Genomic DNA, 24,071 nt, shown 5'->3' with positions numbered 1-24,071 from the left:
ACTTCCAGGGATCGCCCAAAATTGTAAACCCGGAGCACAGTCACCGAACAAGAAGTTGTGGGTGCTGCAGGAAGTGTCTTTTGTGACTTGAAAGGAAGATGGTCTTAAAAACCCCATTCTGAGAGAAAAACTGGCAAGGAATTGAGTTAGGTGTCTGCTCTGCAAGTTCTTAATTCAAAGGATTCACTACTGTTCCCTCCTTTCTAAGAGAGGCAGAACCCGGCCTGAGCACACCCACAACAGCAGGCACCAAATTAGCTTTCTATAGAGAAAAACTCTCTAGACAAGAGCGGAATCTCCTAACCCATTTCCCTTCATTTAATCAAGATCTTTGGGGACAGGGAAACATCAAGTTCAAGAGCATGAATACTCACCAGCTAAGTAGAGCGTGTGAGAATTTTTGTTCTCTGGCACTTTATCTGATCTCTCACAGGGCTGCATGCCCAAGAACTTGATGATGTTATTGACGGCTTCTGCATTCAGAGATCAAAGAAGAGAATTACTTCCAAGTTGGTGCCAAGCTTTCCATAAGAACTAGTTTGCAATTAAAAACGTTCTCTAAACACCCACGTGGCTTTACCATTTCAACTCAACCCCACCAACACACCTTGTGTTCCTTTTGCTGTCTTAACAACCGAGGAACACACCCCTCCTTTCAAGCACACTTGCCAAGCTTCCCCTCGCTATAATCCCAACGTTACAACACAAATCTGTGTTGCTGGGACATAATGTCACCAAATTCTCCTCCTACCACACTAAATATACCCCCAGCATGGCAGATTTACTGGGTCACCGATAAAACGAGGAGAGATCATCTCACCGTCAAGGGTTTTAATCGAACTAAGGGCAAAGGTTTCTTCTTTCTCAAAGTCGTCTCCCACTTCTTCCCAGGCAGCTGCAAAGTTCGGCTTTAAAACCTTCTGAATATGATCGGACACGGTCACCTCCAGATCTTCCAACTGAAAGAAAAGCAAAGGAGACTTTTTCAGCTGCCACTTTACAGAAACAATCCTAATCTTAGAAAGAAAAGACAAAGAGAGACAGCAGCGTTTTGCCAAGACAGCTCTGGCATGCCTGGTTTTAATTTGAGGAGAAGTGCATAATGACAGCAATCACTTCTGGTGGTGACTTGTCAAGCTTAAAAATATGTACACAAAAATATTTATGAGACTAAATAAGTGCAGAAAACAGGGCAAACGCTTTGTGAGTTAAAGCCCATTCCAGCCCTTACCGGGCATCTGAGGAGACTTTCTCAGAATCCAGAAGGAGCTTTTACTTCCTTCAAGCCCAAAAGACAAGCACTTCCCTGAGGTCTGACCTGTATTTCAGTGACTGGTAACACAAACACAACAAAAAGAAGCGCAAATGCTTGGGGTGGAGAGAAAGATTGGGCCAAAGTTCTGAAAAACAGACAAGGGAAGTTACTCCTTTCTTCCTGTTAGTCCCCACAAATCCCGTCTCCACAGGGCACTAAGCTATTGGCAGACACAAGGTTTTCACAGTATCACAGTATGTTTGGGATTGGAAGGGACCTCAAAAGATCATCTAGTCCAATCCCCCTGCTGGAGCAGGAACGCCCAGGTGAGGTCACACAGGAACATGTCCAGGCGGGTTGGAATGTCTGCACAGAAGGAGACTCCACAACCCCCCTGGGCAGCCTGGGCCAGGCTCTGCCACCCTCACTGAGAAAAAGTTTCTTCTCAAATTTAAGCGGAACCTCTTGTGTTCCAGCTTGATCCCATTACCCCTTGTCCTATCATTGTTGGCCACCGAGAAGAGCCTGGCTCCATCCTCATGGCACTCACCCTTTATATATTTATAAACATTGATAAGGTCCCCCCTTAGTCTCCTCTTCTCCAAACTAAAGAGCCCCAGCTCCCTCAGCCTTTCTTCATAAGGGAGATGCTCCACTCCCTTAATCATCTTTGTTGCCCTACGCTGGACCCTCTCCAGCAGTTCCCTGTCCTACTGGAACTGAGGGGCCCAGAACTGGACACAATATTCCAGATGTGGTCTCACCAGGGCGGAGTAGAGGGGAAGGAGAACCTCTCTCGATCTACTAGCCACCCCCCTTCTAATACACCCCAGGATGCCATTGGCCTTCCTGGCCACAAGGGCCCAGTGCTGGCTCATGGTCATCTTGTTGTCCACCAGGACCCCCAGGTCCCTTTCCCCTACGCTGCTCTCTAATATGTAATTTCCCAACCTATACTGGAACCTGGGGTTGTTCCTGCCCAGATGCAGGACTCTACACTTGCCCTTGTTAAATTTCATCAGGTTATTCCCCGCCCAACTCTCCAGCCTGTCCAGGTCTCTGATGGCAGCACAGCCTTCTGGTGTGTCAGCCACTCCTCCCAGCTTAGTGTCATCAGCAAACTTGCTGATAGTACACTCTATTCCCTCATCTAAATCGTTAATGAATATATTGAATAATATTGGCCCCAGTGCTGCCCCCTGAGGCACTGCACTAGATACTGGCCTCCAACTAGACTCCGCACCATTGACTACCACTCTCTGGCTTCTCTCCTTAAGCCAGTTTGCAACCCACCTCACTACTCTATTGTCCAGACCACACCTCCTCAACTTAGCTGTGAGGATGCTGTGGGAGAAGCATCTAACACAACAAGCTGCTCTATTTTGGAAACGGTATTTCAGTCAGGCCTGCTGTTCTATGGGCTTCAAATCCAAAAGGCGACCATCAACCCAATGGCCACGTGTGTTCAGAATTAGTGATAAGAAAAACCAAACCACGACGGTCCTGAACTTACCACATACTCATCGTCATAGCCGTCTTCTTCCGGCACGCCTGTGTTTGGGTCACAGTCTCGAACGGTGAATCTCATTGTGCAGCTGAAAGTACAAGCAACTGGGAAGAGGAAAAAGAAAGAAAAACAAAGGTATAGATTAGCAGTGCAGTTTATTCTGCTTGAGCCCTCGCTTCCCAAGAAGGGACTGGAAAGAACGCGCATTGGCTTTGCCCAAGAAGATACCACGAGGTCATAGCTGGAGCACTTTCCACTTAAAATTTCCCCTTAGACTCTAAGCTGAGGAACACAAAGGGATTTTGGGGGACAAATACGCCAGGGCCATGGTGTAACAAGCACAGGTTCACTGTGGAGTTCTGCAGCACCATTCAGGCTGGATTTGCTACCAGGAGAAACTCCAGCTGGGTTTCCAACAAGTGGATTATGACCCAAAACCGCAGTTCAAAGAACTCAGACTAGGTCGAATCTTCTCTGGTATATTAAAGTGATAATCAAGAAATTGACGCGTTGACGAGCTGAGTTGTATTAAACCAATTACAAAATCGATGGAGTTTGTTTTAAGCATGAATAATAAAAGCAAGAAAGGGAAGTTTTACGCCCAAGAAAATGTCTCATTCCCAAATTTCATAACCTTTTCTAATTCTTTAAAGAGAGGAAAAATTGCATTAACCAGATATGTAGAAGGCTAAACTACCTTTTTTTCCCCTATTTATATTTTCCTTTTATCAATTCTGTTCCTGACTACCATCAGCAAACACCCGTGTTTTTTAAAGTGGTCCTTTCAACTCAAGGTAATAAATTCATTTTCCTGTATTACTTGCACACTCTTAAACATCCCACTTTTAATCACAGTATCACAGTATGTTTGGGATTGGAAGGGACCTCAAAAGATCATCTAGTCCAATCCCCCTGCTGGAGCAGGAACGCCCAGGTGAGGTCGCACAGGAACATGTCCAGGCGGGTTTTGAATGTCTGCAGAGAAGGAGACTCCACAACCCCCTGGGCAGCCTGGGCCAGGCTCTGCCACCCTCACTGAGAAGAAGTTTTTTCTCAAATTTAAGCGGAACCTCTTGTGTTCCAGCTTGATCCCATTACCCCTTGTCCTATCATTGTTTGCCACCGAGAAGAGCCTGGCTCCATCTCATGGCACTCACCCTTTATATATTTATAAACATTAATGAGGTCCCCCCTTAGTCTCCTCTTCTCCAAACTAAAGAGCCCCAGCTCCCTCAGCCGTCCTTCATAAGGGAGGTGCTCCACAACCTTAATCATCTTCGTTGCCCTGCGCTGGACTCTCTCCAGCAGTTCCCTGTCCTTCTGGAACTGAGGGGCCACAACTGGACACAATATTCCAGATGTGGTCTCACCAGGGCGGAGTAGAGGGGAAGGAGAACCTCTCTCGATCTACTAACCACCCCACTTCTAATACACCCCAGGATGCCATTGGCCTTCCTGGCCACAAGGGCCCAGTGCTGGCTCATGGTCATCCTGTTGTCCACCAGGACCCCCAGGTCCCTTTCCCCTACACTGCTCTCTAATATGTAATTTCCCAACCTATACTGGAACCCAGGGTTGTTCCTGCCCAGATGCAGGACTCTACACTTGCCCTTGTTAAATTTCATCAGGTTATTCCCCGCCCAACTCTCCAGCCTGTCCAGGTCTCTGATGGCAGCACAGCCTTCTGGCGTGTCAGCCACTCCTCCCAGCTTAGTGTCATCAGCAAACTTGCTGATAGTACGCTCTATTCCCTCGTCTAAATCGTTAATGAATATATTGAATAATATTGGCCCCAGTACTGACCCCTGAGGCACTGCACTAGATACTGGCCTCCAACTAGACTCCGCACCATTGACTACCACTCTCTGGCTTCTCTCCTTAAGCCAGTTTGCAACCCACCTCACTACTCTATTGTCCAGACCACACCTCCTCAACTTAGCTGTGAGGATGCTGTGGGAGACTGTGTCACGAACAGCATTGACTAAAGTGTGTGTATATGATTTTGTAAAAAGCGTGTATACTATTTTGCACAAACACAGGTTCTACATAAAAATCATCAAGTGCAACACACGAGCAAAAAACTGATGCTAGAAGCTCAGTGTGCACTTGCCAAATCCCACACCCTGAACATTTCATATTCTCAAAAACCTTTATTTGAGGGGTTTGTGGCTCAGAACTCCTCCCTCCCAGTGGTACCTGCAGTGGGGTCATCCTGGGGAATCTGGACGAGGGTGTAACACATGCCGGGCTGGTTGTAGGTCAGGCTGGGCGCAGGGATGCAACAAATCACGTCGTAAGCGTCTGACGGCTCCATCTGCACAGTGACTCTCTCCAGTAGCTGATCATTTAACGTGTTTGTGCAGTCAAACTGCAGAAGAATAGATGGAAAAGGACTTGAGCATAGCAGAAATATTTCTGGTTTGACTGAAAATGAGTTAATATTCTTTCTTTTTCACAGCTAGCACAGTCATTATTTGGACTTAATTGGAGAACAAGCAGATAACACCCCAGCACAGAGTTAATGTTTTTAGTTGCTCTGGTCTGAGAGCCAAGGACACTCAGAGCTCTGCCTGCAGGCGTGAGGCAGCGAGAAATTGGGGATGGATGGGGCAGAGCTTGATCAACATCCAGACTGATCGATACGAGTATTCCAGCCCATTAGTGTCATGCTTCAAATTTGAGAGTTGGGACCTTCCTCTCTCTCTCTCTCTGGGGTGTTCTTGCTCTTTCTTTTGGCATTTCTTGCTCTGGATTTTTCGCTCTTTTTGTCAGAGCCGGGAGAGTTTGGATCAGAACGTTTCATTTGGCTTTTTGCCATTTTGCAGAGGCCTCTGAGCCTTTCTGCCTTTTTCCTTTTTGTTTTCACTCTTTGTCTGGGATCAGCTTTGGGACCAGGTGCTGTTTCCTGGGACTGGCTGCTCAGCATGTTCAGGAGGAACTGCCTTGAGTATCTTTTATTTCTATTATATATTTACTAGTAGTGTATTAGTATTTTGTTATTTTATTAGACGCTGTTCATCTCAGTCCAAGTTTCTCCCTTCCCTTTTGATTTTGGGGATGGAGGGGGAAGGGGTGAGCGGGCAGCTGTCGTGGTTATATTGCCAGCTCGGCTTAAACCACGACACCAAGTCAGCTACAATGTGCCCCAGCACCTTTTTATCAAGCCTGTTGCTCTCACTAAACAGCTTTCCTCTCTAATTTTACTAGAATTCTTTAACAGCTGGGATCGCAACCCCCATCTCTTTTTAATTCTTGAAGCAAACAGCACACACACCCTCTCAACTCTACTTTGCAAATCCCTTAAGAGAGAAGTTGTCATTTCCAAGCCACCATTTATGCTACGCTCCTGTATCATTACGGGCCAACTCCTGTTGCACCCTGGCATGTAACTTCTCTTACCTGGAAAACAATGTGATTTGTGAACACGTGTTTAATACAACGAACAAAATACTCTGTTTCTGCTTCTGTGAGTTGCACCGGTTCTGAGGACTTGAATAATGGACCCAAGCTCTTAAACTCTGGAATGGCTGCCAATTGTTCTGCACGGAAAGGAAAAGGTGACAGACACTGAGCAAAAGGCTCGTTCCTCACTCTCGCTTGACCTGCAGCAAATCCTCCCAACGCTTCAAGCGCTGGAGACCCACTGGTCTCCTCTCATACCTTGAAATATATCCTGACGTGAAGGTGCAACTTTCTCAGGCTTGCTGGTCACTAGGGGAATCTCTGTGAAGAAAAAAGCAACCATGTGCTGTCAACTGCATCACGCGGGAGTTTTAAGTGTCTTTATATCTCCACTAAAAAATCCTTAACTTGTGGTGTTCCACACATTCTGCTACAAACCATTGCCACCTTGGATCCTTACACACAACGATTGATCTTTTCTGCTAAGCAATGTTGGGTTGCAAGGAGAGATGTTTGAGTAATAATGAACTACATGTTAGTCCAGAATAGCCAGAAAAAATAACAGCTGGAAGGAGAAAAAGGACAAAAAGACCCCCAACACTTTCTTAAAAACTTGTGCAGAGTCAGAAGTTGTGCAAGATGATGGCAGGAAGCCAGGGAAGCGACTAAGCGCTTCTGGGAGGTTCTTTTTTCAAACACCTACAAACTACTAAATCCTGCTATGTTACAAACACCCTGCTCATAACGAGGTTAGCAGAACAAGTAATGACTCTGTGGCCAAGGCGTTGTCTTCCTTTATCTGTGACTATCAGGCAGGCGTGCGACCTGTAACCTGTACAGAATCCACCTGACCCACCTTTGGTCTTAGCCTGACCCTATTTCCAGACATCAAGTATCATTACGGCAAGCAAATTACTTAGAGCTTTGCCTACAGCTTATTTAAATAAAGCCCATTACCTGCTTTCTGTTCAAAGATCGGTGCGGTAGCCAGTGGAACTGTTTTCATATCAAAAGGCTTGTCAGAAGGCTCCAGTGTGTATTGGTGCAGGGCTTTCTCCATCCCCGGAACAGAGACGGTCAACCCTGCAAAGCAGAAGCACGGGCAGAAAATGTTAATTTCATTAAATATCTAAGGCTTACAGGCACTGCACTATGAGGTTTGTGAATAAACAGTGTGAATTTTAGATATCACACTGCACCAAAAGATGCCAGTCTGAAAAGAAACCAAACAACAAACCCCAAACCAAACCTTATCTGTGTCTCAGTTACCTGCCTCTTGAGATATAAGTAAAGATGATTATTTAAAGAGATTTTCTCTCTGGCTATTGGCTCAGGCTGCAGAGAAAACAACTCTTGTGGGGAACCTCGAGTTTACAGCTAGATAGATATGGTTTGGACTTTGGCTAATAAAAGCATTGGTAAAAGCACTTTCATTTCTCAGTAAACACAAAGTACTTCGAGATACTCTATGGAATTAAAAAACCTGCTCTGAAGATGACACAGGAAGTTGCCATTGCAGAGGGTACTGTGGTATCAACAGTTCACTCCAGAAAAGTCCTCTTGCAATAGCCTTCAATATATTAAATTCTCTATTCGCATGAACTTTCAACCACAGACCATAAAATAGTTTTGTAACGAACCCTGGCATCTTCTCCCATTTTGTAAGGGAAAAGATGGAGCAAAGGTGATGAAAATTATCCCAAGTGAAGGAAGAGGTGATGATAAAAAAAGCCCAACCCATATTCCTGCTCCATTTCCTAGAAAATCCTTCCCATATTTTGTTAGCTTCGCCATTCTCAGCACAAATACTTCACAGGAAAGCACTAAGGCCAGAAAAACCCCACAGTTCTGTTCTTTCTGGTTATTCTGACCTAAGTTACGGTACAGAAAACTATTATTTGGGTAACAAAGCCCATCTGTAACACAGAACGTGAAATAACAGCTCAAATTTCTTTCCTTTCTACCACTGACCGTTAAAAATATAGGCAGCGTTCAGCGCGATCTGTCTCTGCTGCAGGACGTTCAAGTAGAACGTGGCTCTGTCCCGAACTTCATCATCGCTGTCCATCATGCACCTGTTTTGGGGACAAGAGGACAGCTCAGGACATCACGAGGGACACGTTAAAAATGGCACTGACCAAATCAGACCCAACACCACAATGACAGCCTGCGCTCCCTCAGTTCATTTTCAAATTATGCAAAAAAAAGCGTTCATACGCCATAGTAGTTGAAGTTTAGCTTGAAGTTTATGTGCAAGCGTCACATCAGAAAACTAAGATGAAGGGAGATGTGCATGTGAATTGTTAACACCGCGCACACTCGCTGGGTTATAAAATATATAGCATTTTAGGGCTAATAATTCTGATGGACACCACATGATTGCACTCTTAGCATGCTTTCACAATAGAACAAAAGCAGAAGAAATAGAGAGATTATAAAAACAAACATGTTAAAGATGCTTTCTGTTTCAGACTGGAAAAAATAGCTGTGCACTCAAGTATGAACCCAGTTTTTCAGTTATGGTGGTTTATAATGAGATTTTCTGCCCCTCCTGGCAACCTCCCTCCCTCCTCACATTGCTCAAGTCAGTTCTGGCAGTTTTAATTCATAGAATTGTTTAGATTGGAAAAGGTCTTTAAGACCATCCAGTCCAACTGTTAAGTCGTTATTCACTCGCAGCTACACCGATGCATTCTCCCTGAAGCATTTCATAATTTGAATTATTTCTCTCACCACAGAAGTCAGACGTGGCACAGGTTTACAATACAGTGCTATAGAAATGAAGAACGTTACATTTATGGTACAGACAATTTCAGGAGGCTGGATGGTCTTAAAGAGAGACATGAACCTGAAACCACTACTCAATTTTACACAAAAGTTAATTATGAGTAACATGGAAATATATTTTCTCTGACCAGATTATCATCTCAGAAGGGTTTGGGCTGGAAGGGACCTTAAAGATCATCCAGTTCCCCCCCTGCCATGAGCAGGGACATCTTCACCAGCTCAGGTTGCTCAGAGCCCCGTCCAGCCTGGCCTGGGATGTCTCCAGGGATGGTTCATCTACCACCTCTCTGGCCAACCTGGGCCAGGCTCTCACCACCCTCATGGTGAGGAATTCCTTCCCTAAATCTCATCTAAATCCACCTCCTTTCAGTTTAAATCCATCACCTCTTGTCCTATCACTACCTGCCCTTGTAAGAAGTCCCCTTCCAGCTTCCTATTCCTATCAGATGTTTTCACAACTAATCACATCTTTCATTTGCTTATCTCCAGCAGGGGCAGGATGGAAGGGAGGCAGCCAGCCACCTCCCAACTACTCTACTGGTATGTTGTGACAATCCCAGTGCGCGTTCAGACCTGATCTGACTCAGGCTCTTCCATGGAGCCAAAGTGCCTGGTGTCACCAACAAGCTCGCCACAGTCACAGCCACTCACCTCTGCAAAAGCACCAAGATGCTCGGAAGAAGATTCTCATTCTGGGCACCAAACTTCGCTAATGCACTCACAGCGGCTAAAGAAGAAAACGGGGAGAGGTCAGAGGTGCTCAAGCTATAAGCAAACACGTTCTTACAGTCACGATTCAAAGCACTAGCTGTAGTGTTGTCCTCAAGTTCCAATTTACACAGGTTTTCACTTGCACACCATAAACCTTTTAGTGGTTTGGAAAGACTAAACTATTTCCATGTTTTCAAATGGAAATTAGTTTGCATCGGGGATTAACAGAACAAGATCAGTTTAACAGCCCCGCAAATCCGTTCTGAAAGAACTCTTTAAAAGGCAAGTTTAGTTCAAGCTTCATGGCTCATTCCAGTTGTTGGCCCCTCTGCCATTACCTGTTGCTCAACCCCCCAATAAATCTGTTTTTCACACACAGGGGTGACACGTAATCAGTGGTGACAAAGGCCAGACTGCACCCAGTGACTTCACGAGGAGCTGAAACCCTTCAGCAACTGCTTAGAGCTGCCTGTCCAAAGTCATTTAATCTTAGCTCAGCACTGGCTTGAAGAAATTCCAAATGTAGGAGAAAGGTCTAAAAGGAAGTGCAAGCTTTATGGCCTGGGTGGTTAAAAGAGTCCATATGTTCACGACAACAAAATTTCTACACAGCGTACAGTCTTCGGGAGATGCTCTTCAGGTCACAATTAGGAAACTGTGACTAAAGAACCTGTCACCAAAAATCAATCCGGACCATAGCGTACTTGTGAGCTTGTTTTGCTTCCTCCCTCCCAGCAGCACCTTCCCTTCGACATGCAGGAGATGAAGCTGATGCTGCTAACCCTCCAATACCACGTCCCAAATATGAAAACAGAGTCAACGCTCTACAGGGTTTGTTGTAAAGGCTCCGCAGGATGGAAGTATCAGTCTGTGACACGCTTCCAAGGAGGAAACCTGGTCACACAGAGGGGTTATTTCCATATAAAATGATAATTTTCAGCCCCACGATTTCTTGGTGAGCTCAGACATGAAACAGTCAAGAATTTGAGCTGAACTTACCAGCCCTCACAGCCTCGTTCTCCAGCACCACCCTGTTGAATATGAAGCGGATGTACTTGGACGGAGATGGAGTCCTCGGCCCCTCTTCCCCCAGCAGATGCAGGATCTTTGTGGCGAGGACGGTATGTTCGCAGTCTTCAATGAATTCGCAGAGGTGAGCCAAGCCAGATTCCTTACTCTCAGGATTCTCCTCGATGATGCTGATGATACAGTCCACAATGGCCCGCTTGTACTCAAAGCCACCCTGCGAAAGGAAAATCAAGGACAATGACCCAGCAGGCAGAGCTCAGACCACAGTGCTGCTCTATTCCCCTCACGCTTCAATTATCTCTTTCCATTGAGAAAAAGAAGCATTTGCACATAAAGAGAAGGCGTGCTGGATGAGCTAACAGGGTCTTCCTAGCTCCCCCTGACCCAAAAAGGTACAACTCACGCCAAAAAAGGCCTCGGGGTGCTGGAGTGAGTTAAGAGAAGGGAATGGAGCTGGGGAAAGGGCTGGAGCACAAGTGTGATGGGAGCGGCTGAGGGACCTGGGGGGTTCAGCTGGAGAACAGGAGCTGAGGGGAGACCTTCTGATCTCTGAACTGCCTGAAAGGAGCTTGGAGCCAGGGGGGTCGGGCTCTGCTCCCCAGGAACAAGCGCCAGGAGCAGAGGAAACGGCCTCAAGTTGCACCAGGGGAGGCTGAGGTTGGATGTGGGAACAATTTCTCCCCCAAAAGGGCTGTGGGGCATTGGAACAGGCTGCCCAGGGCAGCCTGGAGGGGTTTAAATGACGTGTAAATTGTGTTCTTGGGGACACAGTTTAGTGTCAGTTTTGGGATAATGGTTGGACTCGATGATCTTAAGGGTCTTTTCCAACCACAAGGATTCTATGATTGCTGTGTACGCCCTGATGCAAGACAGAAGAGATCCTCCACACTATCTGTCAGAGCTGCCTGCTCGTAACTACACAAAGACAGTTTCATACATACATCATCCCTGAGCATGTTGGAGAGGAAGGTCATCATGACGCTGTGTTTCCGAGGGTACTTCTGGCACAAAGCACTGATGGCCTGTACTACCACTACCTGCAAAACAACAGACAAGAACGTTAGTCACGTGCATTGATTTTTCTATTAAAAAAATACAAGCTTCTTGCTATCTCGAGTTGTCACCTTGATAGATTGAATTCATGTACAAGAAGGATAAAAATCAGGTGGTGGACTCTCAGCATGGGTGTGCTAACGACCTCGTGCCGCTACAGGGACTGTAATTTAGGAGGGACTATCTTAATTCAAAGGCTTCCCCTCACTTCCTCTGCCAAGTGATAATCCTGACCTAACTGTAACTTAACTAGTTACATTTTGCCATTAGAACTCTTTGCAATTTTAAACTTGTCTAATACTTATTTCCTTTTCTCATCAAAACAAGAACTTAAGACCACTCTACACAACCAGACAATGACTTTGTAGACACACTCAAGGCAACTCCATGGTGTAAAAGGGATGAGTACAAGTGAACTACCACCCTTAACCAAGTTATTATTTGAGTTCATAGTGACTAAACTCAACAAATGAGGTAGAAATTTACAGTTCATGCTATTTCCTAATGATGCATCAGACTGAAGTGCTATAGACTCGGTTAGAACTGTTTAAATCGCACTTCTCCAAAGGCAGCACAAATTTTTGCAGGATACTGCACAGGAGCCAGGAATCTACCAAGAGACATTTTTCCTTCCTTGGAGCAGTGGGAGGAAATGACACAGTATATTTAAGTTTAAAGCAGGGGACTACACCTTCTGAATTTCAAGCTGGTTTTGCTTTAAGTCACCGAAGGATCAACAAACAGGAAAAGCTTCATAAAAACAAGAATGGGAGAAAAACCTGCAGCTGGAAAGAGCAGAGGCCTCCAATGCCACACCTTAAACTCATCCGATATCTCTGACACGAAGGAAGAGATCTGTTTCATGAGCCTGTCTACGCTGCTCTCGCTGCCCGTCTTCAGCAGCGTGGTGATGGCGAGGGTCGCGATGCTGCGGTTGGAGTCGGTGATGAGGTTTTCCAGGTCCAGGTTGCAGGCAGTGACCGCAGACGGATGCTTCATGGCCACCTGTAAAGAACGTGATTCCAAACTATATGGGAGGAATAACATCCTACAACTCAAAGCTTTTGACATGGCAAGGATTAAAGCCCCTTTTGTTTCAGCGTTTCAAATCAACTCTTTTAAGTTACAGCTCACGGGTTTGACAGTCACAAACTGCTTCTGTTGCAGCATAAAACTTCAAAATCAGTACGTCATTTCCTTCACACACACCTTATTCATGCTTTTTTGTGGTATGAAATATCTGGGACTCTGCTTCCTCACAGCTGGAAGCTCATAAGTTATCCAGCTACAGCTCGTTATAGCCCCATGGTCCAGAAATCAGCAAACGTAGCTCAAGCACTGAAAAGGCTTCTGTCACAACAAGAAATTTGGCTTGGAAAAGCAATTCTCCAACACAGAGTATTTCCAAATACAGTTATCACAAAAGCAGCTGCTCTACTTTAGGCGCTGAAGTCTGGCTTCCTCTGATACTGACAGATTTATGCTTGTTTAGGTTTTGGAAGCACTCACTTTATTAAGGGTCCGTACAGCTGCGTATCTCAAGACGGGTTTGGGAGAACTACAGAAGAGCTGCAGCACTGAAAATAGAAAGAAAATAATAATCAAGAGAAATAATTTGCAGTAAAATGTTACAGAGTAGGGACTATTTCAAGAAAACTGGTTAAAAGAGAACTGCACCTCTAAGCAGCACTTATGTGTGGGGAGAAGAAGGTAGGAGCCATAACAACCAGATCAAATGAGGAAAGGGGAATCGCCTTGTGCCAGCACTTGGATATTTAGAGGTGCCAATAGTTTAGTCAAAATTTACCACAGGAGAAAACCAAGTACGGTCTCTTTCAAAGAAAGGCTGCAGAGGAAAATCTCACGTATCCACATTCAACTACATGCTGCTGAACGTTTGTGCAGCTCTATACATAATTTATCACTAGCTTCACAAGCAAGTTAAAAATAACCTCCTGTTTTTCATCTTATATCAATAATAGGTGGTTTGTGTAGCCATCTCTGGCATGTTTGTGCTTTCAAGTTCTCTGCCTTCCCTCCCACCCCAGTTTCCTGCAGCTGGAGGAAGTCAAGTATCACCCTGTGTCACCTCTTGTGCCCATTTGCTAGAGCTCTAGATGAAATAGGTGAAAAGAGATCAAAGTGCTCGGGATCTAAAAGTCACCTAACTTGGGGAATTAAAAAAAAAAAAAAATCAGAAAATTCAGGTTTTGAGTTCAGGATTTTAGTTGTAATGTACTGATGTGCTTTACCGCCCTTTCTTTCAGCTGCATTAGCGGCACAAAGGATTTCATGACCAACCTGAAACAGCGGGCGCCAGTTCCCTGGCTGTGCAGTTTGGGAGATGGATGATGGCAGAAGCAGCTTCGTAAATCACCATTTCGTGTTTATTCCGCAGACAGCTCTCGATGAAGTCAAACAGCGGACTTTCATGGCTACAAACCACAAGATATTTCACAGCATGGTGCCGAATTACTGTCATATTCCTCAAGTCACACTTGAGCTCTAAACTTTGTATTTATCTTCTATTCATCTTAAAATTATCTTATTCAAGCTAGAACTGCTGCACTCTAGAAACACATATATTATTATTAATAAGCTATCACACACCACTAACAAAAATTTCCACTGATAAATTAGCCTCCTGATGAAATTCTTTTCTTGGGTATCTATACCCTCCTCCGCTAGCGTGAGATCAGAATAAAAGAGATTGTTTTATTTATACCGCCACAACACAGGCAGATCCTTAATGCATTTGAAATACATCTAACTAGACAAAGTACAAAACCTCTCCAGACATTATTCGGCAATTTTAATCCTACTCTCAGCCAATTTTTGGTGGTGGTGGTGCCAAAACAAAACTCCAAACCCCACCACACAACTCCCACCACTCAGTTCAGTCCAGCATTCTGCTTCTACCTGCTTTTAACGCTACAGTTCTGTTTGTGTGTAGATGTCCACAAACTATAAAAGAAAAAGAGAGTGAATTTCCTAGCTAATGTTTACTCCAAATTGTAATTACACACAATCCCAGAATGTCAGGGATTGGAAAGGAACTCGAAAGCTCATCCAGTGCAATCCCCCCATGGAGCAGGAACACCCAGATGAGGTTACACAGGAAGGTGTCCAGGCGGGTTGGAATGTCTGCAGAGGAGGAGACTCCACAACCCCCTGGGCAGCCTGGGCCAGGCTCTGCCACCCTCACCCACAACAAGTTGCTTCTCATATTCAAGTGGAACCTCCTGTGTTCCAGTTTGCACCCACTGCCCCTTGTCCTACCATTGGTTGTCACCAGAAGAGCCTGGCTCCATCCTGCTGACACTCCCCCTTTCCATATTGATCCCCAGGAATGAGTCCCCCCTCAGTCTCCTCTTGTCCAGCTCCAGAGCCCCAGCTCCCTCAGCCTTTCCTCACACGGGAGATGCTCCACTCCCTTCAGCATCTTGGTGGCTGCGCTCGACTCTCTCCAGCAGTTCCCTCTCCTGCTGGAGCTGAGGGGCCACAACTGGACACAATATTCCAGATGTGGTCTCACCAGGGCAGAGCAGAGGGGCAGGAGAACCTCTCTCGACCTACTGACCACCCCCCTTCTAATTAGTTTTGTAATTCACACACTCTTACCCCTCTTCAGATTCCTTCAGGAGTTTGCTTGCAATTCGGATCAGCATGCAGTACGCAAACTGGGATTTCAGTCCAGATTTAGTGAACTTATTCAACATCTTGGAAACCGCAAGGCGATCGTTTTTTCTGAGGTGATAGAGCAGCCCCAAAGCATGATACTAGGAAATCAGAAAGAGATGGGCAGCTACTGAGTACATGCTGCAGCTGGGAAAGGCATTTTCTAGCAGAAATACCTTCTCACCTCAAATGCTTCAGGTTTTCTGACAAGTTACAAAGATCTGTAGTAATTTTTTCCCTTTTCTGTCTTCCACAAGACAGCCTCAACATTTTTCTGAGGCTCAAAAGAGCTCTCAAGTTTGTTTACTCTCTTTTCTCCCCGCATTAAATGTCGCAACTTCAAAGGCTTCACCTTATTATACTGCACAATGACACTTGCATTTCTCGTACACTCAACATCCAAGATACCTCAAGGACTTTAAGTAACAACTGACCTTACAAAACTCGAGACATTTATGGTGAAAGTAAAAACAAACACTTCTAGTCGCTTGCCAAATTGTTTTGGGTTCTTTTGCCATAAGACTGGTTCACAGTAAGGCTTAATGAGGCTGCTAATTGGGCAAGAACAAAGCTCCAGACTCATTTCTGATCTGCAACACTGGCTGAATTTACATAATACTTTCATTTCCACAGCTGTTTGGAACATTTGTGCAAAGACTTTGCTAATATGGGCATCTTACTGATATTGGGCCTCATCTCTGCAGTCCTACAGCAACTTGCAGGTTTTATGAAGGCCAAGACAAGAGATGCTGGTGGTTCTGGGAGGCAGTGAGATAATTTATTAAGCTTTCTGAAAACAGAATCAAAGCCCTTCTGCAAAAACTGCTGTGAAACAGCCAGGGACATCCCAGCAACCAGAAGGTTGGTGGGGAAAGGGTTTGGACGAAACAGACAGCTTTTAATTAAGAATTTTGCACTGGAATAATGAAAAAACTTGTGTTTTTTTGAAATAGTTATGTCATTTCCCTCAAGTCACAATTCTTGTTTATAAAAGAACAAGTGAAAAAGGAAAACCAGTTACTTCACTAAGGTCAAGAGCTTCCTGGCGCAACCACGCTCTAACGTACCTGCACCATGACGTTGTCACTAGAAGCTGCCTCTTGTGCTTCGTTGATCCACCGTTTGACTACATCGTAACTGATCTTCATCATGTGCTGGAAGAAGCCACAAATTGAGACTGCAGACGAACTAACAGTCAAAGCACAGTGAACACGAGCCTTGTTATCAGTTCTTAAGTTTAAAGACTTGGAGACAATCTATGGCTTTGCTGCATACAACAGGTAACAAGGAATAACTCCCAAATATGTCATTTATACGGGTGCATTTGTTTCAATAAAGAGAAAAATAACTCAGAGAGGTTTTATGTTCAAGCAGGACTGAAAACAATATCAGGACAATTCACCTGCCTATGGTTAGTCCAGCAGGAAGGCTTCAGTTGTCAATATTAATTCAGCTTTGTTTGCACCCTCACGCAGGCTCTACTCCATCAGCTGTATCTCTCATCTCCTGCTCTGCCTTCTCCACTCACCAATACAGGCAGATTCTTTATCCTACGCACCTATAAACCATTTTTTTCCTCACATTTCAGTCTCGGACTACCATGTTTTCACTTGTATTCTCCTCTTTAAGTAAAATACTAACATAACAAGATATTTTCCAGCCATTTCTCTTAAGAAGTGAGAGAAAAACACTGAGCTTCCTCATCTTGCTCTCCTGCTACATACTAGCAAAAATAATCTTGAATTGCAGCCTTATCAGGGCAGCAATTTAATGGATCTGTTTTTTGCAGAGCACAACGCAGACTGCTTTTATTGCCTGCTATAGAACCCATACATTCTGTCACAGTCATTAACTCTCCCACAGCACAGAACAGGTTTCTTACTCCCAAACTGATAAGCGTTTTCCCATCATTGGTGTGCTTGACTTTCCAAAGCAGACAAGGCCCCTCCCCAGAGAAATTAATGTTCTACGGTAACTGCATAATGACTGAGCACTTTGACTTAAAAACTATTACAATTATTATACTCTAAACCAACAGATTAAGGAAGGAGTTTGAGAACACAAAGTCTGCTTCAAAGAAAGCAAAGTCCATTGGTACTACTTTTCTTTATCTCCTCACTGGAAAATAAAGAGTCACATCAAAGATGAAGAAATAACAAAATAAAGGGCAAGCAAAGCTACACATGCAGCAGACCAGCCTTCCAGCCACAATACAACGTGCTGATTTACAATCATCTGCTGCTTTACTTACTAGGGAAGACACCAGTGCAGAACTGGACACGCTGGGGACTTTGTCCACAATGGCTTGTTTCATGTATCGCTCAATGGCTTGTAACATCGTACCCTACGAAAGGGAAATCGAAAAGCGTTGATAACTCTGGAGGCAGAGCACAAAAGCAGCATAAGACAAAAATGTGTGGACCGCGTATCCAAAAGGCCCTCAGAAAAAAAGCCTTGAGTTAATTCTGAAAACACGTCGTTCTGCAAGGAAGACACAAGTATCAGCTGCTCAGTCCTGAAGGTTCAGTGACACACAGTTTACAGCAAAGCCATCTCAGATCAGCAACTAGAGCTCCAAAGCTCCTGCCTTCTAACTCCATGTTTACAATGCGACAGCTCCAGAGTTCCTCACACTTGCAGAGGGTTCTGAGCACTCCTCCCTAAAGCAGCAGTGCTGTTACTACTAGGAAAATACACCTGGCCAGAGAGTTGTTTTTCTAGCTTAAACGCACTTGTCAGCTCTCTCACGATAGCGATGTGATCTGTACTTACGTCGGTGATCCTGCAGAGCGCTCGGATGGCTGGGCCTCGGTAGACGTCTTCCTTCCCCGTCATGTCTTTGGTTAGACTAAAATAATCAAAGTCACCTTGTTAATACTTCTTAATATCTCGATGTCTTGGTCCTTTTGTAACATTCCCCTCATTTAGATGCTCTTCAGGCTGTTACCACATAACCGCAAAGCTCTAGCATGGGCTAGAAACAACTTGTTAATAATTAGCTATTTAAAGTTTATTAACAGATTCTGTAGAAATGCAGAATATTACAAAATGTACAGTCTGTAACATTGCTTTGCCATAGGCTTGGTTTATTTAACTCAGCAATTTTCCTTCCTTGTGTGGTTGTTCTTTCTACCACATAAAATTTTTGCTTAGATAATAAGCAAATTTTAGTTTGTTGAATAGCTTAAAAAATATAAAATAAAACAATCACTTAGCACGTGCCACAGATGCCACTTTTGCTCTTGAAACAACTGCAATGTTTATTGTATAGTAAAAAATATTGACAGTTCAGCTGGTGGACCGAACTGAGCTTTGCTCTGTGACAGCGAAGTGAAACACAAGTCAAAGCCTTGATATTCACAAAACCATCAAGCACCTATAATTAAAAACAAACCGAACAACAAAAAACCAAACACCAGAACATAAAAACAAACAACAGGAAAACAACGTAGTAACTGATTGATAAACTGCAGGCAAGTCTCCTCCTTTTTCAGAAAAGCTTAATAACACAGTAAGAAGAAATTCACATTTTGTATGGTGACAAACAGTCCATATCATGGAGCAATTTGTTTTCCCTTGGTATATCCCTTATAAAGCATAATTCCAGAAAACAAACAGCTACAACAAACACATTAAGATGCAGCTACTCGTTTCAGAGCTCCAATATTGTTTTCCGTAGGTTCTACTACCTGCTTGTGACAATGATGACGTCCTCAGAAATATTGGCCATCTCTTTGATAGTGAGGTAACACATTCTTCTAAGGGTTTGCTGCAAAAGTGTATTGCAGAAAACCATTAAACCCAACAGCAATTACGAATAAACACTTTCTAGAAGTTTTAAAAGTTAAATAAACTTTTAAACAAAATAGTCTCTTCCCCACATCTATACAAAGTCATAAGTGTGTAAGTAAAACCATGTTGGATAAATGGGTAACAGACTTATCAATCAAACTGGGAGAAGAGCAAGAGATGTATGTCTTATAAAATGATATGACTAAAAAAAACATATTTAAAAAAATCTACATATTAATTATGAAAGTGATACATCTTGTCTGTATGCAGAAGCCTCACAATCAGTTAAAAGCTTTAAAACCAAATTCCTCTGATCTATTTATTATTGTAGAAGAAAACCAGAAATATGCAAAAAGCACTGGTACTTTTACCCTCTGAAAACAAATGACGTACTTCCATTTTTAAAAAACCCCTGCTTTATAAAATGTGGATATGAGAAAAGCCCCAAACGCTCCATACTCTTGAAATTTCCATTCCATTTTTAAATAGTCAACAGGTGCGACTTTCCCCAGCCACATCTCTAAATATCTGAAATGCCGGTTCATTTTTAACAAAAATCAGTGAGATTCATCGCATGAAGCACAAGTCTCAGAGTTCTTACACTCTTTGCAAAAGAGATCAGAGGACTTTACATTAGCCAAAGTCCAAAGTTTAAGCCAGCATTTTTTGGATGTTCTCAGTCCTTGACTCCGCTCTAATTCATGAACAGAGCAAGCTGCTTTAGGAAATAGCAGCATTTGATCTACAGGCAACTTTTACATTTTATTTTGATTTAAGCAGATGGGGATTATTTGCAAGTGTAATAAACAGTCATAAAATGATACTGATTTGTATATTAAGGCTTGCTGTCATTATTCACAATCTTTACAACAGTAATTCAACTCCGAAAAAAAATACCACTGAAAACCACGTGCAGAAGTAACCATGTGTTATTATCCAGTCATTTGTTTCCAAACCATGAATTGCCTTCAGCAAGTACTTTGCAAAGCTTGTTCTCTGAGGTATTTGCCTCCCACATCCCAACACCCAACCGTTGTGTAATTCCTGCAAATTCAGACAAAAGCAGGGAGGCAGCCAGTGGTAAATACTTGGCACTTACATCATTTGATTGAAATAATCTGGTCATTGCAAAAAATGCTTCTGTGGCTTCAGTGGTTCCAAAGTGCTCACCCTGAAAATAACATAAAAGAAGCGAGAGAAAAACCACCGTCATTATCCACCTTTCAGCCCCCACTTAAAATTCCTACTCACACATGAAGAATCTTCTTCTAACTGATCATAACTCTATGTTAAATATTGCCTGACGTGCAAGAAAACTTATCTATGGAGATACCAAAAGAAAATCTTCCTTATTGCGCTTCCAACTTCTCCCCAAACAAAAAGACGCGTTCCAATTCATTATCTCCTGGCTTATGTTCTCACCTCAGTTATTTAGTTTTCAAGCACAAGTGGCTCTTTAATTGCACAGTGAACACAGACCAGCCAGCAGCTCTCACTTGGCACTCAGAAAAGAAAAAGCCTTAAAAGCTTCAGTGACACAAACCTTAGCGGCAAATTTGGAAGGGAAAACTTAATACGACAACAAAAATACTCCATTTCTTATCTCTTTAAAAGCTGCCTCCCAAGTCTTATGGGAAGAGGTATAAAATGTCTTTCACACTCAAAGTTTTCAGAAATTAGCGTCAAGAATGTTCATTCTGGCCGGGAAGAATTGGTAAGAGTTACCTGGTTCAGCAAGTAAAGTATCTTGGTAAGGATGTGCAGGCATCTCCGTGGATTTATAGGGGTCTCATTAAAGATACGTGCCTGTAAACACAGCATAAATACTGTATTACAGTGTAACCCAACAATAATAATTTCTGTTTTACCATAAAATGTAAATTTGTTTCCAACTAAGTATCTTATTTTTTTCACTTTAAAAATGTGTTTCAGAGAACAAATTCCTGTCATTCAGCTCACGCATGTTCAGTTTGCTGGAGGGCAGCAACCTGAACAAAGGACAACTAGGAAAAATACTTCCAAATCAATTATTCCCATAGTATCTGTAGTCCAAACACTACTTAGAACTAGTCTGTAGGAACACAAAATTGAAATTATTAAGTTCCTACATATAACTCTTTGCACGCACTAAAATTCACTATTATTTAAGCGCATCTTCACCTCACCACTTGCAATAATCCTTGGAGTACACAAAGAGAAGCAGGAAGATCCTAATTATACATAAACCCCTCAGAGAGTAACTTTATTTACATACACTTTATGAATTCAGCCATTCACATTTCCTGAGAGGTGCACTGTAAAACTTCCTTAAACTGCTAATACCAAAGAAAAAGAGAAGTAAACAGTATGATACTATGATTATTCATACCTCCTGAAGCACAGCACTCTTCTCCAAATGCTGGAAAGGATTAGAGCCGCTACCTGAGGAAGAAAAGAGACCTTTGCAGTGCAGGAAATGCATTTGTCACAAAAAAAAACCCAACCAACAAAATGGAACATGCAAGAATAGCCCCTAAACTTTACAAAAAACACCTCAATGCTACAGCAACATTCCTCTTGGAACAAACGATGTTCTGCATCCAACAGCTTTGAATCTGTTTTCTTAAGATGCATATTCAGAGTTACAGGGGAAAAAATGGGGGGGAGGGGCAACTTTCAATGTAGCTGGAAAAGCAGGAAGAAGAAAGGTATTTACTAGTAAATTTGCCTTAAAACTTCCTTCACATAAAACTATTTACACTTTTTTTTCATAGTCCCCCTCTTTTTATTCCTTTAGGCATAGAACACACTGAACACATTAAGACAAAGCTGCTGCTCAGGATCTGGAATAGAAATACATTAATCAATAAACCACTAATAGGGCTACTCAGCAAACTCCAAAAAGTCTGGCTGCTGTATATCACAAAATTGTTCACACTAAACTATCTCCATACTGTACTTCTCAGCTTTTTAACAGCCAGATCCAGCTGTTGAGAGGAATTTATTATTGGAGGTAACGCTCCTCTGTCAGCATTACAGAGATATGAGCCTTTGAATCCACATTCACAGTGAAATTGCCTCAGAGCTCCCATTATATACATGTAAAACCCTCCAAACCCTCACTACAGCTTCTGACCCTCATCCTCCAGCAATTATATTTCATTTTCTGTTCATTCATCCTTCAGTTCTCACATCCCAAGCAAAAGGAGACTGAGAATGAAATGAAACCCAACCCAGCTGGGCACATACAACAGAAAATTCAAGACGGCATCAGTTACTACAGACAACCTGAGCTTAATTTCCAGATGATTCTGTAGAGCAAAGCCGTGCAGGTGATGGCTTCATTCACCACATCTATGCTTCATATGATGATGTGTATTTTTTCCTGGCAAGCACTTGAACACGACTGCTCCTGACAGAGTCTGAACCACAAGGTGTGGGGACAACTTCTGCCCCATTAAAGGGCTGAGGTGCAGAACTCGATCAAGCTCAGCAAGCACCATTTCTCATAGAGCTCTGAGTTGAAAGGGACCCACAAAGATCAGCGAGTCCAACTCCTGCCCCTGCACAGGACACCCCAAAATTCACACCATGTGTCTGAGGACGTTGTCCAGTCCCTTCTTGAACACCGTCAGGCTTGGGGCTGTGACACAGAATCCCAGAATGTCAGGGGTTGGAAAGGACCTGGAAAGCTCATCCAGTGCAATCCCCCCATGGAGCAGGAACACCCAGATGAGGTTACACAGGAAGGTGTCCAGGCGGGTTGGAATGTCTGCACAGAAGGAGACTCCACAACCTCCCTGGGCAGCCTGGGCCAGGCTCTGCCACCCTCATCATGAAGAAGTTTCTTCTCACATTTAAGTGGAACCTCCTGTATTCCAGTTTGGACCCATTGCCCCTTGTCCTGTCACTGGTTGTCACCAGAAGAGCCTGGCTCCATCCTCCTGACACTCCCCCTTTACATATTGATCCCCATGAATGAGGTCACCCCCCAGTCTTCTCTTCTCCAAGCTCAAGAGCCCCAGCTCCCTGGGGAGCCTGTTCCAGTGTCCAGAACTTCTGGGTGAAGAACCTTTTCCTATGTCCAACCTGACCCTCCCCTGGCACATCTTCCTGCCATTCCCTCGGGTTCTGTCGTTGGTCACTAAAGAGTTCGGTGTCTGTCCATCCTCCTCCCCTTGTGAGGAAGCTGCAGCCGCCATGAGCTCTCCCTTCAGGCTTCTCTTCTCCAGGCTGAACAAACCCAGTGACTACAGCCATTCCTCGTATCTCTTCCTTTCCAAACCCCCCACCAGCTTCGCAGCCTCTTCCGGACACTCTCCAGTAGCTTTATCTCCTCACGGAAAGGGCGGGAAGAGCCCGCCCGCTTCGGCCCCCAGGGCGGCGAGGAACCGCTTCCCACCCCCGGGCCCTGCAGCCCACGGACCATCCTGAAGGGCCAAAGGAGGCTCTGGGGGAGCTCGGGACACGGGGCAGCAGGCGGGAGCTCCTCTCTCAGCGGCTTTTCCCGCCGCTCCCCTCAGCGGCCGCTCCTCCCCCGTCCCCTCAGCGGCCAGTACAGGCCGCGCCGGGCGGCCTAACGCTCGCTCCCCTTCGGGGCGCTGCCACCACGGCCACTCCTGAGCCCGTCCCCCGCTCCCTCCCCGTCGCCGCCAGCCCCGTACCGGACTCCTCGTCCTTCTTGTCAAACTTCTTAATCATGTCGCCGCCGGTCGCCCCCCCCCCGCTTCCCTTGGAGCCGCAGCGCTCCCGCCGGAAGGCCCGCCTCCCTGCCTCAATCTCCGCGACCTGATTGGGGCCGCCGCGCTGTCACTCAACCCCAGACCCGCTTCGGGCCGCTGAGTGCCTTCCGTCTCTCCAAGCCACGCCCTCTCCGTG

General features: G+C 44.4%; 1 protein-coding gene across 1 annotated transcript in view; it reads right to left on the bottom strand.

Annotated features, from left to right (window-relative positions):
• COPG2 (COPI coat complex subunit gamma 2) overlaps window positions 1–24,071 on the bottom strand; it is a 25,689-nt gene extending 1,618 nt beyond the window's left edge. The window contains exons 1-23 of the mRNA XM_005504328.4: window positions 23,858–24,071; window positions 21,583–21,635; window positions 20,940–21,020; window positions 20,314–20,385; window positions 19,112–19,191; window positions 18,195–18,270; window positions 17,674–17,766; window positions 16,490–16,576; window positions 15,366–15,523; window positions 14,046–14,179; window positions 13,254–13,321; window positions 12,561–12,749; window positions 11,633–11,728; window positions 10,662–10,905; window positions 9,603–9,678; window positions 8,136–8,239; window positions 7,122–7,247; window positions 6,423–6,485; window positions 6,162–6,301; window positions 4,959–5,130; window positions 2,769–2,866; window positions 821–959; window positions 375–473 (exon numbers count right to left, since the gene is read on the bottom strand). Coding sequence (XP_005504385.2) covers window positions 375–473; window positions 821–959; window positions 2,769–2,866; window positions 4,959–5,130; window positions 6,162–6,301; window positions 6,423–6,485; window positions 7,122–7,247; window positions 8,136–8,239; window positions 9,603–9,678; window positions 10,662–10,905; window positions 11,633–11,728; window positions 12,561–12,749; window positions 13,254–13,321; window positions 14,046–14,179; window positions 15,366–15,523; window positions 16,490–16,576; window positions 17,674–17,766; window positions 18,195–18,270; window positions 19,112–19,191; window positions 20,314–20,385; window positions 20,940–21,020; window positions 21,583–21,635; window positions 23,858–23,894 — 2,485 coding nt within the window. The 5' untranslated portion in view covers window positions 23,895–24,071. The remainder of the gene's footprint in view (window positions 1–374; window positions 474–820; window positions 960–2,768; window positions 2,867–4,958; window positions 5,131–6,161; window positions 6,302–6,422; window positions 6,486–7,121; window positions 7,248–8,135; window positions 8,240–9,602; window positions 9,679–10,661; window positions 10,906–11,632; window positions 11,729–12,560; window positions 12,750–13,253; window positions 13,322–14,045; window positions 14,180–15,365; window positions 15,524–16,489; window positions 16,577–17,673; window positions 17,767–18,194; window positions 18,271–19,111; window positions 19,192–20,313; window positions 20,386–20,939; window positions 21,021–21,582; window positions 21,636–23,857) is intronic.

This window comes from Columba livia, chromosome 1 (assembly GCF_036013475.1).
Source record: "Columba livia isolate bColLiv1 breed racing homer chromosome 1, bColLiv1.pat.W.v2, whole genome shotgun sequence".
NCBI lineage: Eukaryota > Metazoa > Chordata > Aves > Columbiformes > Columbidae > Columba > Columba livia.
The sequence above is the reverse complement of the archived record's forward strand: the minus strand, read 5'-3'. Positions and strand labels throughout refer to the sequence as shown.